The sequence below is a fragment of the Passer domesticus genome, chromosome 4 (genome assembly GCF_036417665.1).
Source record: "Passer domesticus isolate bPasDom1 chromosome 4, bPasDom1.hap1, whole genome shotgun sequence".
In the NCBI taxonomy this organism is placed as follows: domain Eukaryota; kingdom Metazoa; phylum Chordata; class Aves; order Passeriformes; family Passeridae; genus Passer; species Passer domesticus.
Genome location: NC_087477.1, coordinates 78,455,818 through 78,465,956, shown reverse-complemented (window position 1 = coordinate 78,465,956; position 10,139 = coordinate 78,455,818). Strand labels below are relative to the sequence as shown.

The 10,139-nt window shown below is 53.9% G+C and overlaps 2 protein-coding genes across 2 annotated transcripts; both read right to left on the bottom strand.

Moving 5' to 3' along the window:
• Positions 1 to 805: 805 nt before the first annotated feature.
• LOC135299663 (uncharacterized) lies at positions 806 to 10,123 on the bottom strand. Its single transcript, XM_064418999.1, has 2 exons — positions 9,985 to 10,123; positions 806 to 4,276 (listed from the first exon to the last, which is right to left on the bottom strand). The coding sequence occupies exon 2, from the start codon at positions 4,264 to 4,266 to the stop codon at positions 1,642 to 1,644; it is 2,625 nt and encodes an 874-aa protein (XP_064275069.1). The 5' UTR covers positions 4,267 to 4,276; positions 9,985 to 10,123; the 3' UTR covers positions 806 to 1,641.
• LOC135299664 (uncharacterized) lies at positions 7,840 to 9,820 on the bottom strand. The gene has a single exon (XM_064419000.1). It carries the CDS (start codon positions 9,674 to 9,676, stop codon positions 7,979 to 7,981), a length of 1,698 nt encoding a protein of 565 aa, XP_064275070.1. The 5' UTR covers positions 9,677 to 9,820; the 3' UTR covers positions 7,840 to 7,978.
• Positions 10,124 to 10,139: the final 16 nt, after the last annotated feature.

The window sequence follows — 10,139 nt, the reverse complement described above, 5'->3', positions numbered from 1 at the left end:
AATGGCCCTTTCCCAGCTAGGTGGGATGGGTGAGGGGAGAGTTCAGCCTCCCATCCCAAGGGTGAAAGGAGTGTTTTGTGGTTTTTGGAGAGAAAAAAATGAATTTCTGTGGGTTTAGACCATGATTTATTGATTTATATTTTCATGAGCTCAGTTGTAATGTATATTTTTATGGGGAATTGTCTTTATGAAAGTTTTGCATTTCTTTAAAACACCTGTGCTGGGGCAACATGATATTTCTTTGCACTTCTCAGCCTGGTGATTGTGAAAAGTGGGTTTTAAATTCATTTCTCAATTTTCACCTGTTTTTTTCTGGGTTAAATTACTTTATCTATTTATTTCAACCTAAATTGCAAAGGGTTTCTTGTCTGTGTAACCCCCCACCTCATTCTTAGAGAGTGCAGCACCTCTGAGATGAAGTTGAGCATGGCCTGGAAATGAGGTGGTTAATCTAATTCTTGAAATTGCCCATGTTTTAAAATTGTTTGAGACCTCCTATGTGGTCTGAGCCTCCTTTTGAGGCTCTTTCTGTATTCAGAGGCAGGGGAGAGATGCAGGTGAGGAGGGGCAGGGTGAGAGAGGGGAGTTTGTGCATCAGCTCAGAGCCCCATCCTGCAGCCCAAAGATGAAATCTTTGTGTTTTAGTGAATATTCTGCAGACAAAAAAGCAAGTGAGATATCTGGGCTTATAAAAGAGGAAAAAAACCCACATTTTTTTCTTTTAACCAGGATTTCCCTTTCCCAGTGTAGCCAAGGGTACAAGCCTGGCTAGTGAGTGAGAGGCAGTGATTGAACAGACAGCTCATTCTCTAACAGACAGGTTTATTGAGTACATGCACAACTAAAGAAAGCAAAGCAAAGCAGTGATGTCCAGACTCCAAAAACAAGATCTCACCAATCTGCTGGCCAGGCATGCTGGGAGTCTTGGGAACCTGGAGGTGGTGCTGCAAAGGTCCATGTGGATTCAGCTCCTTAAAGTCCATGGTGATTACAGGGTCTTCTGTTCTGCTCATCTTTTACCATCTTTACAAGTCTTTGAGGCTGTTCACACCCCTGCTGTCTTCCATGGGTGCTTTTTCAAGCTCAGGTATTACATTTCTTTTTCTTTCCTTCCAAAGACAGTGTCCTTGGCTTTCCTTACCCCCATCTCCCTGGTTTAAGGACTCTTAAATCACACAAGAGCAGCTTCTTAACATTACTATTTGGGGATGGGAAGTTCAAAAACAAACTACTTATGCTAACTTTTGCTTCTTTACTATGAGGGTGATCAAACAATAAAACAGATTTGCCCAGAGAAGTTGTGGAGTCTCCATCCATGGAGATGGGCAAAGCCCAGCTGAACACAGTCCTGGGCAACCTGCTCTAGGTGACCCTGCTTGAGCAGGTGGGTTCAGACTAAATGAAACCTCTCAAGAGGTCCCTTCCAACCTCAGCCATTCTGTGACTCATGCCATCTGCAGGCTGCTTGGCCTGTCCTCCCCTCCTGGATGGCCCTCTGGTAGCAGAGAAGGCCATCCCTCTCATCAAGGTCTGGCATGGCGTGTGTCCCCACCGCTCAACGCCTACTGGGTTGCAGCCAACAGCGGAGCCAAAAGATCTTCTTGGTGGCAAACACAGAGGCCAACCCAGTCTTGCCCTTGACTATTTCAGGAGGCTCTTGGCCAGCCCTGCTTCTTTCACCTGGTTGTCAAAGCAGAGCTTCACCTGCCTCATCCGGTAACACGTGGCCACCATGGCAAAGCACACACAGATTTGCATGAGCAGGATGACTACAACGGGGTGCAGCAGCATGTTGAAAATGCCAGTGGCCGTGGGGGACCAGCCGAAAAAAACTTCCCACCAGTGGTGCTCTCCCGCCCTCTTAATTCGTTCCATTACCTGTTTTATAACTTTACCATCGTGGTGAACTGTTATTAGGATCTTTCTAGCTTCAGCCTTGGCATTTTCTAGCAGCTGCTGCAAATCTGCATGCTCTAACATTTCTTTTACAAGCGATAAATCCATACCAATGGGAGTCGGGGTTATACTACGGTACAAGGTATAGTTTCTGATTAGCAACTGGCTAGTAAACACAGGTGGTTTATACACAAAATCACAGCCTCTAATAGTAGCTACATTGCAAGCACACATATTTGAGTCACTAAACACGGTCTGGTTATAAGCTTCGTTAATCTGCACGTATTTACACGCCGTTCTGAAGCACACGCAGCCTTTCCCTACGTACACTAACATGGTTTTGTTACTGCTCTGGGGGTTGATCTCAAAGTGGCACACCCCTTCTTTGGTGTCAAAGCACACGTCACTCGCCTTAAGGGCATCATCCTCGCATATGAATCCCAGCCCCCTCTCCAAAATGCAGGCTTCCAAATCTACCGTCTCCCACCTCCCGTCAGACACCCTGGCCCACATGCGGTGGTCCAGGGGGTAGACCACGGACCCGTTTGTGTTCACCCCCAGGGCCACGATGGGGTAGACCTTTTCAATGCGAGCCTCGGCCACAGTGAGGACGTGGGCAACGACCACGTTGAGGGCCTGGTCGTGGGTGAAGTTGACGAGCCTCCACCAGGCCTGGAGCTGCCGCTCCTTCTCTGTGGCCGCGTCCCACACGATCTTTCGGATCTCAGTGGGCAGGACGCCGTTGTCGCCGTCTCTCAGGATACCTGCAACAACACTCTGCACCCACATCTGGGCCTGGATGCAGCTAAGAGCAAGAGAGACGTTACTTTGTTCCATGCCCAGGGCTCGCACCAGCACCTGATGGTCTTTCTCACTTATTTGTTCCCAGGTGGGCAGCACCTCTGACACAAGCCACTGCCCCATCCCAAGGCTGGACAGGGACGAATTCAGGGGCTTGAGGAGGCCCTGCACGCCCGAGGTGACAGCCTCCAGCTTGTTTGCCAAGACTTCAGCATCCATGCTGTTGAGGACTCCCAGGCCAGCAGCTCCTCCTCCCAGGGCGGTGGCCAGCAGGTCCCTCCTGGCCCGGGTGCCCTGGAGGGAGCGGCTGTGGAGCCATGCCAGCCAGCCAGTGTGCAGAGTAGACAGGAAGGGGGCACAGTGTGGACTGACAGAGGAAATGTTAACAGTGGAGAGGGACAGCACCACCTTCTTTAGTGAGCGGACAGGCCCTGTCAACAGCTCCTGCACGTGATTTTTCTTCACTACGTAAGGACCTATTTTGGAAACAAAAGGGGGCAAGACAGCAGTGATGGCGAATTCTTTTTTAAATCCTTCGGGGCCTCCTATCCACCACTTTCCTCCAAGTTTGGGGGACATTTCTACGCTCAGGTTTCCTTGACACCACACCTGGAGGGTTATGATCAGGTGTGGGCAGCGTCCATAATCCTGATTATACCACGAAGCCTCCGTATCTAATTCAGATCTATCAAGTGTTTTGGTCTCACAGAGGCAGGTCAGTGGAATGATCCATTTGTGGCCATTGGGGGCTGTGACAGTCACGGTGGTGCCATTAATTTGCATTGGGTCAGCTACACTTTCTTGGGAGTATTTAATTTCCAGTTTTACCTGGTTGCCAATTTCAACATAACGGGGTGCATTCCAGGACAAAAAATGGCACTTTGAGATCTTAATGGCAGCAAAGGAGGGTGTTGAGGTGCTGATCTTAAATTTAAAGGACAGCCCCACGCTGTTTTGTGCCCAAAGGCAAACCACGAAGACTGGCTGGACCAAAGTAAAATTGTACCAGCAGTCCAAATTCTCCACAGCACAGATTTTGTTCTGATTCTTCTTAGTTTTTATTTCAGTGACAGAGATTTGAGTTACTCGCTGGTGAGTGGATCCATTAATTACCCTGCACCCCACCTTTATTTGCTGTCCCACCTTTCCCAGCAGCTGTGGAAGTCTGTTTGTGCTATCCCAGCCCCACTCATTTTCCAAGTACACCTCTGCCCCATGCATAACCACTGTTGACAAATTTAAGCCTTTGTTGGAATTTAATCCCATGATTCCCGTGTGTTTTATGTAAGCTTGGGACCAGGGCCAATCAGTCCCAGTTTTTGTGTGCCTCCTAAACCTGTGCTGGGCTGTGGCCTGTGTGTCAAGGTGCCTTTCTAAGTGAGAATCAGTGACATTTTTACCAAGATGCTGATGGGCTGGTTGGACACACTGGGTGCTCAGCACTATGCACATACCAGAAAGCAAAGTAAATCCTGCAATCACAAATTTGAAAGCATTTTCCCCGCAGCACAAACAGGGCTGGTGATGCCACGAAGGTCGCCCTTCCCGCTGGTCACAATCGCCTTCCATTTTCCTTTATCTGCAAAACATAAGCAAGGAGGGCTCTCCAGCCCCGTTAGTTTCCCTTCCATGCTTTTAATTGTGAAGAATGGAACCACTTCTCCTGCCTTTTTGCCCCTTTTCTGATTTCTACCTGGTACACAGAGGAGCTGGCCTTGTTCACCACCCTAACAGGCCCCATCCACTGGGGTTCCAGCACCTGGTTCTTCTCCCTAACCCCTCGGTATATGACCAGATCCCCTGTGTTCCACTCCACGGGGCGCAGGAGCACTCCCAGCTGCTTTTCCATCTTAGGGATGCTGGTCTCCTGCACTGAGGCGAGTTGGTGGTAGGTGGCTGACACCGTCCTCAGCATGTCCTGGACCCACCTGTCCATCAGCACGCGGGGCTGCATTTCATCCGGGGGCTCCCCTCCTTGCCACCAGTGTTCCAGAAACTTCGGGTCTCTTGCAGGAGGAAATTTTGGGGGAGAAAGTGTTTGAGATGCCAGAGACCCCCTCAATGCCAGCAAGGTCAGTGGGAGCTTATGATCCCAGTCTTTCCTTTGCTGGCTCACGAGCTTCCTCAGTGCTGTCTTCAGTGGTTGGTTGGGCCCCTCTGCTGTGACTGCCTTCTGGAAATGCCCTGTGATGTGGAGCTTTTGCTTGATTCCCAGAGCCTGGCACACCCCTTTTGTGACTTCCCCAATGAAGCGCTGGCCGTGATCTGAGTGGATCTCCTTTGGGATGCCCCACTGTGAGAAGATGTGCTCTACCAGGATCTTGGCAGTGGCACTGGCTGAGTTGTTTCGAGCTGGGAATGCTTCCACCCATTTGGTGAAGACATCACTGACCACTAGGCAGTACTTATTGCCTTGGGCTGTTTGGGACAGAGGGCCAATAAACTCCATCTGCAACTTGCTCCATGGCCCAGAAACCCTCTGGTGGCCCAGGATGGCTTTGGCTGTTTTGGCATCGGGATTGTTGGCTGCACACGTCAGGCAGTTGCTGACATACCTCTCCACATCCTCTCTCATTTCGGGCCACCACCCAGCCCCCTGCAGCCTCACCATGGTCTTGTCTGTCCCCAGATGCCCCTGCTCGTGAGCCAGGGCCACCAGCTCTGTGCGGACCAGCTCAGGCACCACCCAGACCGGGAAATCTGCCCCCTCCCTCCGTGCCAGGATCAGCCCTGAGATGTCTTTCCACACTTTGCACCCTTTGTACTCCCTGCCCTGCGCTAACTCCCAGAGCCTGGGGTCCTGTGCCTGCAAGCCCACCAGATCCACGCTCTCCCAGTGCCTGCTGGGAGCCACCGACACTGGGCCACCCTCTGATATCTTGCTGGCCTTCCACATCAGCCCTTCCTTGGCACCTTGCTTGGCTTTGGCATCTGCCTCCTTGTTCCACTTGGCTTCCTCTGTTCCCTTCTTGTGGGCCTTGACCTTAATGATCTGTGCTGGGCACGCCCTCTGCTCTGCCAGCCGTGCAAGGTACAGCAGCTTTTTGGCATAGGTGACAGGCTTGCCATCAGCAGACTGCATGTCCCTCTCCCTCCAGAGGGGCAGCCACTCCAGTGCCACACGCACCACCCAGCCCGAGTCTGAAAATATGGCCAGTGGCTGGTCTGGTGGCGTGTTTTCCAGGGCTGCCATCACGGCCACCAGCTCGGCGGCCTGGATGGAGTGTGGCAGGCACCTCCCCTTCACCACCTCCCCCGTGCCCCTGTTGACAGCGGCGTAGCCCGTGTAGGGCACCCCTTCCTCGTGGTAGTTGGACCCATCTACGAACCACACAACGTAGCCTCTCTCCTTGGCTTCCTCCAGGCTGAGGCTGCTCTCAAAGAGGGGTGCCCGCCGCAGCTTGGGGTCAGTAAGGGAGACTCCCAGCTCCTCCCCATCCCTCTCTGCACTGATTACCACCCTGTAGGCACCAGGGGAGGGGTCCCTGGGGACCTCCTTGTTGGTCAGTGCCAACACCCAGTTGGCCATCCTGGGGCAGCACAGGGGACCTTCGTCCCCCTTTCCCAACACGAGGTACCTCACCGGGGTGCAGGAGGTTCTCAGCAGCACTGGGGCTGACCCCAGCAGGTACTCCCAGTGCTGCAGGGCCCAGGTTAAGGCTAAAACCTCCCTCTCGTAGTCACTGAACTGTTGCTCGACTGGCGTCAGGAGACGCGAGGCGTGGGCAACGGGGAGCAGGTTGGCACTGTGCTGCTGGCCCAGGGTGGCCTGCAGCCCCATCCCCGTGCTGGCCAGCTGCAGAACATAGGGTCTGTCCCCCCGAGGGTGTGCCAGCATGGGGGCTCGTGCCATGCTCTCCTTTAAGGTCTTCACTGCCTCGTCCTGCTCTGGCCCCCATTCCCAGGGGGTGTTCTTTTTCAGGAGGTGGCAAAGGGGGGCTGTTTTCTCTGCATAGCCCTCAATGAACTCACGGCACAACCTCAGGAGGAACAGGAAGGACCTCAGGGTGGTGACATCAGATGGGGCTGACATCTTCTGTATTAGCTCAACCCTCTGCTTTTCCAGTGAGCGCCCTTCCTCCCCCAGGGTCACCCCCACAAAGGAGACCTCCTTCCAGCACAGCTGGGCCTTTGTGGGGTTGATCCTGAAGCCTGTCTTCTGGACAGCCCCCAGCACCTCTGCCAGCACCTCCAGGTTCTTCTCCTTTGTCTGGGTGTGGATGAGGATATCACCAGCACAGGACAGCACGCTCTCCCGGTGGCTGACCTGCTCCCACATCCTCACCACGCGGGCATGGCAGATGGCAGGGGCACTGTGGAAACCAGGAGGGATTCTGGTGAAAACAAATTGCCGTCCTCGAATCGTGAAGGCAAACTTGTGCCAGGACTTGGGGTGCAAGGGGATGGCAAATGATGGGCTGATCAGGTTGAGCACCGAGAACCACTCGGAGCCCCGGGAGATGGCTGCCATGATGTTGGGGTACCTGACCACCGTGGAGGTCTGCATTGGGGTGACTTGGTTCAGGGTGCTGAAATCAACTGTCAGCTTCCACGTTTTCCCATCAGCTTTCCTCAGGGGCCACACTGGGGCATTGGTGGTGCTCTGCTGCTCCACCAGCACGCCCTGGTCCAGCAAGGTTTTGACTGTGTCCCACAAGCTGTCCTCAGCCTCAGCCGGGTACCAGGGCTGAAGCTGAGGAGGCGGATCTGGCCCTTTGACTGACACAGCAGCATCAGTCTGCCCACAGTCCAGCTTGCTCCTTGCCCAGACGTGGGGGAACTGCTCTGTGACCCGTTTCACTCGGGGCTCCCACTCAGGATGGACCAGGATCTCAGGGGCTTTCACTGACATCACCCTGTGGCTTGCCGGGATGATGGGCAAATCAATTTGTGGGCAGTGTAGCAACGCTTGGTTTGCCAGGTCCACCACCACCCCCATCTTTGTCAGTGCGGAGATGGCTAAAATTCCTGGCTTTCTTTTCATTTCTATTTTCCCAAATTTTTCAGACCCTTTGGCAGCCCCAATTTCAAAGGATATGGGCCCTGTGAACGGCACTGAGGATTTCTGGCCGTTCAGCCCTGTCACTTCAATAATTTCAGAGGTTTGGAAGATCCCGGCTCTGCCGGGGGCCATATTCAAAATTGAATAAGAGGCACCAGTATCAATTAACATCACTTGTCCAAGCACCCCCCCTCCAATAGTTGTATCAACTATCAGGCGCCCCCACAAATCGGTCTTAATCGGTGCCACAAAAAGGGGCGATGCGGGTGCCTGGCAGCCCTATTGCTGAGCCTTAGCCCCCGGGTCAATCAGGTGGGAGCTGCTGGTTTTTTTGGCCTCGTGCAGGGCCAGTTTTTGGAAGAGCTCCGCATCCGGCAAGCCATCAATGTCCTCCTGTTTCTCGTACTTTATCAAGCGCTTCCTCAGCTCAGCCCGCCAAGGGTTAGACTTCTGAAACCTCAGCCCTTGCTGGTTCTCCTTCCCCAACCCCCCCTTGCTATCAGGATCTTTTCGGTTGTCTCCTTGCATTTTTCTCATCCCTGCATTTTGGAAAGACATGCCCAAGGTTTTCCCTTTCTTTCCCCCCAACATGTACCCTGGGAACGCCTGCTTTTGCAGCTCAAAATTCTGGTTCAGGATCTGTTCCAGCTCTGACAGAGGCTTTTTGGCTGCATCCCCACCAGCAATCACCCGCAGTGGAGGTGTCAGCCCCACCACCAGCGGCTCCTTGAATTCAGACCTGTCAAAATCAGGGGGGGAGTCCTTTGAGCCAGGCAGCCCAGCCATCTGGTAGAGCATCTTTTTACGGTTAACATAGGCATCAGGCCTCTCCTCGGGGTTTTGCTTTTCCTGGTGGAAGAGCACTAAGGGGTTGACCTCTGGGAAGAACACCTTCAGCACGGCCAGCTGGACATCCCCAATGTCCTGGACATTGCCCATCTGCACATCCCCTGGCAGTGATGCAAAATCATCTGGTTTCATGCACTTTCTCACAATGTCTATCAGGTCACTCACAAAGTTGCCGCTCTGGCACTTGGGCAGACGCTGGACCCTGGACAGCCAATTAATTGCTGTCTCCTTTGTCAGCGGCCCCAGCATCTTCCCCACTGTCTTAAGCTGCTCGGGGGTAAACCAGAGCACAGCCCTGTTGGTGTCTATGGGCTGGAGTGGGACATGGGTGACGGGCTCATCATGGGGGACCTTTTTATCTTTGGAAGCCTCTACCTCCCCTACTTGCAGCTGGCACACCTCCTCCCTCAGAGGAGCATAAGGGGACGGCCTGGTGGGGCTGTTAGCACCCCACACATCATCCTCATAATCGTAGTGGGGTGGGTGCAGGTCCAGGGAGTCTTCCCCCTCACCGTTCCCAATCGGGGTCCTCTTGCCTTTAATGGCAGCCACAATGCCCCTTGACACCCCCAGCTCTGCCTCCAGCTCCTGGATCTTGGCATGGCACACTTTGTGATCGGGGCCGGTGCCCCGGTCCCGCTGGACGTCCTGCAGGACCGCCCGCACCGCGCTCTGCGCATCGTGGGTCTCCCCGATCCACTTGCCAACCTCCTTTTTCAGCTCCTCTGTTTTCAGCTTCTCATAGCCCAGCTTGCTCTCCAGCCGGGTGATCTCCACCGCGCTCCGCAGGGAGTCCCCACACAAACCCTGCACCTCCGCCCGCAGGTTGTCCACCTGGACTTTGAGCTCCTCCTTGGCCTGCTCCAAGGTCTGCAAATTCTCAAGAGCCTCCTTCAGCAATTTGGACAACTCCCTGCCTACCATCAGCAAACCCTGCAAAGCCGCCCGCTTCTTACACTTGTTAGTGGGTTTGGGCTTTTTGTTCTCCTCCGACCAGCTCTCCCACTGCTGGCACAGCTGCTGGTACGCATCTGGGCCCTGGAAAGACCCTGGTGACCAAATTGGGGGGAGACACTTCTGGAGCACAAACTGCTCCAGCTTCCAGCTGCTGACGATGTCACTCATCATAGCAAAGGGGACAAGATCCGAGACAGCTCCGTCTCAGGGCAAAACTACCATAACACACCAGCACTGACAAACCCAACTTCAACCCCTCCACACAGCAAGGCCGCAACCCCACAACCCACCCTTCCAAAAAAAGCCCACCGAGGGGACACCGAGCCTGGGCACAAGGGAAGGGGAAGGTGGGAACAGGAGGCCACGGCCGGGCCGGCAGCTGCCGCGAGCCGCCGGCTCCCGGGAGGGAACGGGGAAGGGATGTGGGAGCGGGTGAAGCAAAGGAGAGACGGAGTAGGAGCCCAGTAATAAGATCTCACCAATCCTCGGCTGAATGTTCCAGCAGTCCCAGGAGTCTGGAGATGGCCTCTGCAGAGGTCCAGCAGATCCGGCACCTTTAAGGTAAAGGTGGTCACGAAGTCTCAGGCTGGAGATTTTTATAGCCATGGCAGGTCGTTGTTTGGGGCTGATGACA

Bases quoted from the DNA above. Each gene is read 5' to 3' on its own strand.
- LOC135299663 (XM_064418999.1), bottom strand. From the start codon at position 4,266: ATGGAAGGCGATTGTGACCAGCGGGAAGGGCGACCTTCGTGGCATCAC.
- LOC135299664 (XM_064419000.1), bottom strand. From the start codon at position 9,676: ATGATGAGTGACATCGTCAGCAGCTGGAAGCTGGAGCAGTTTGTGCTC.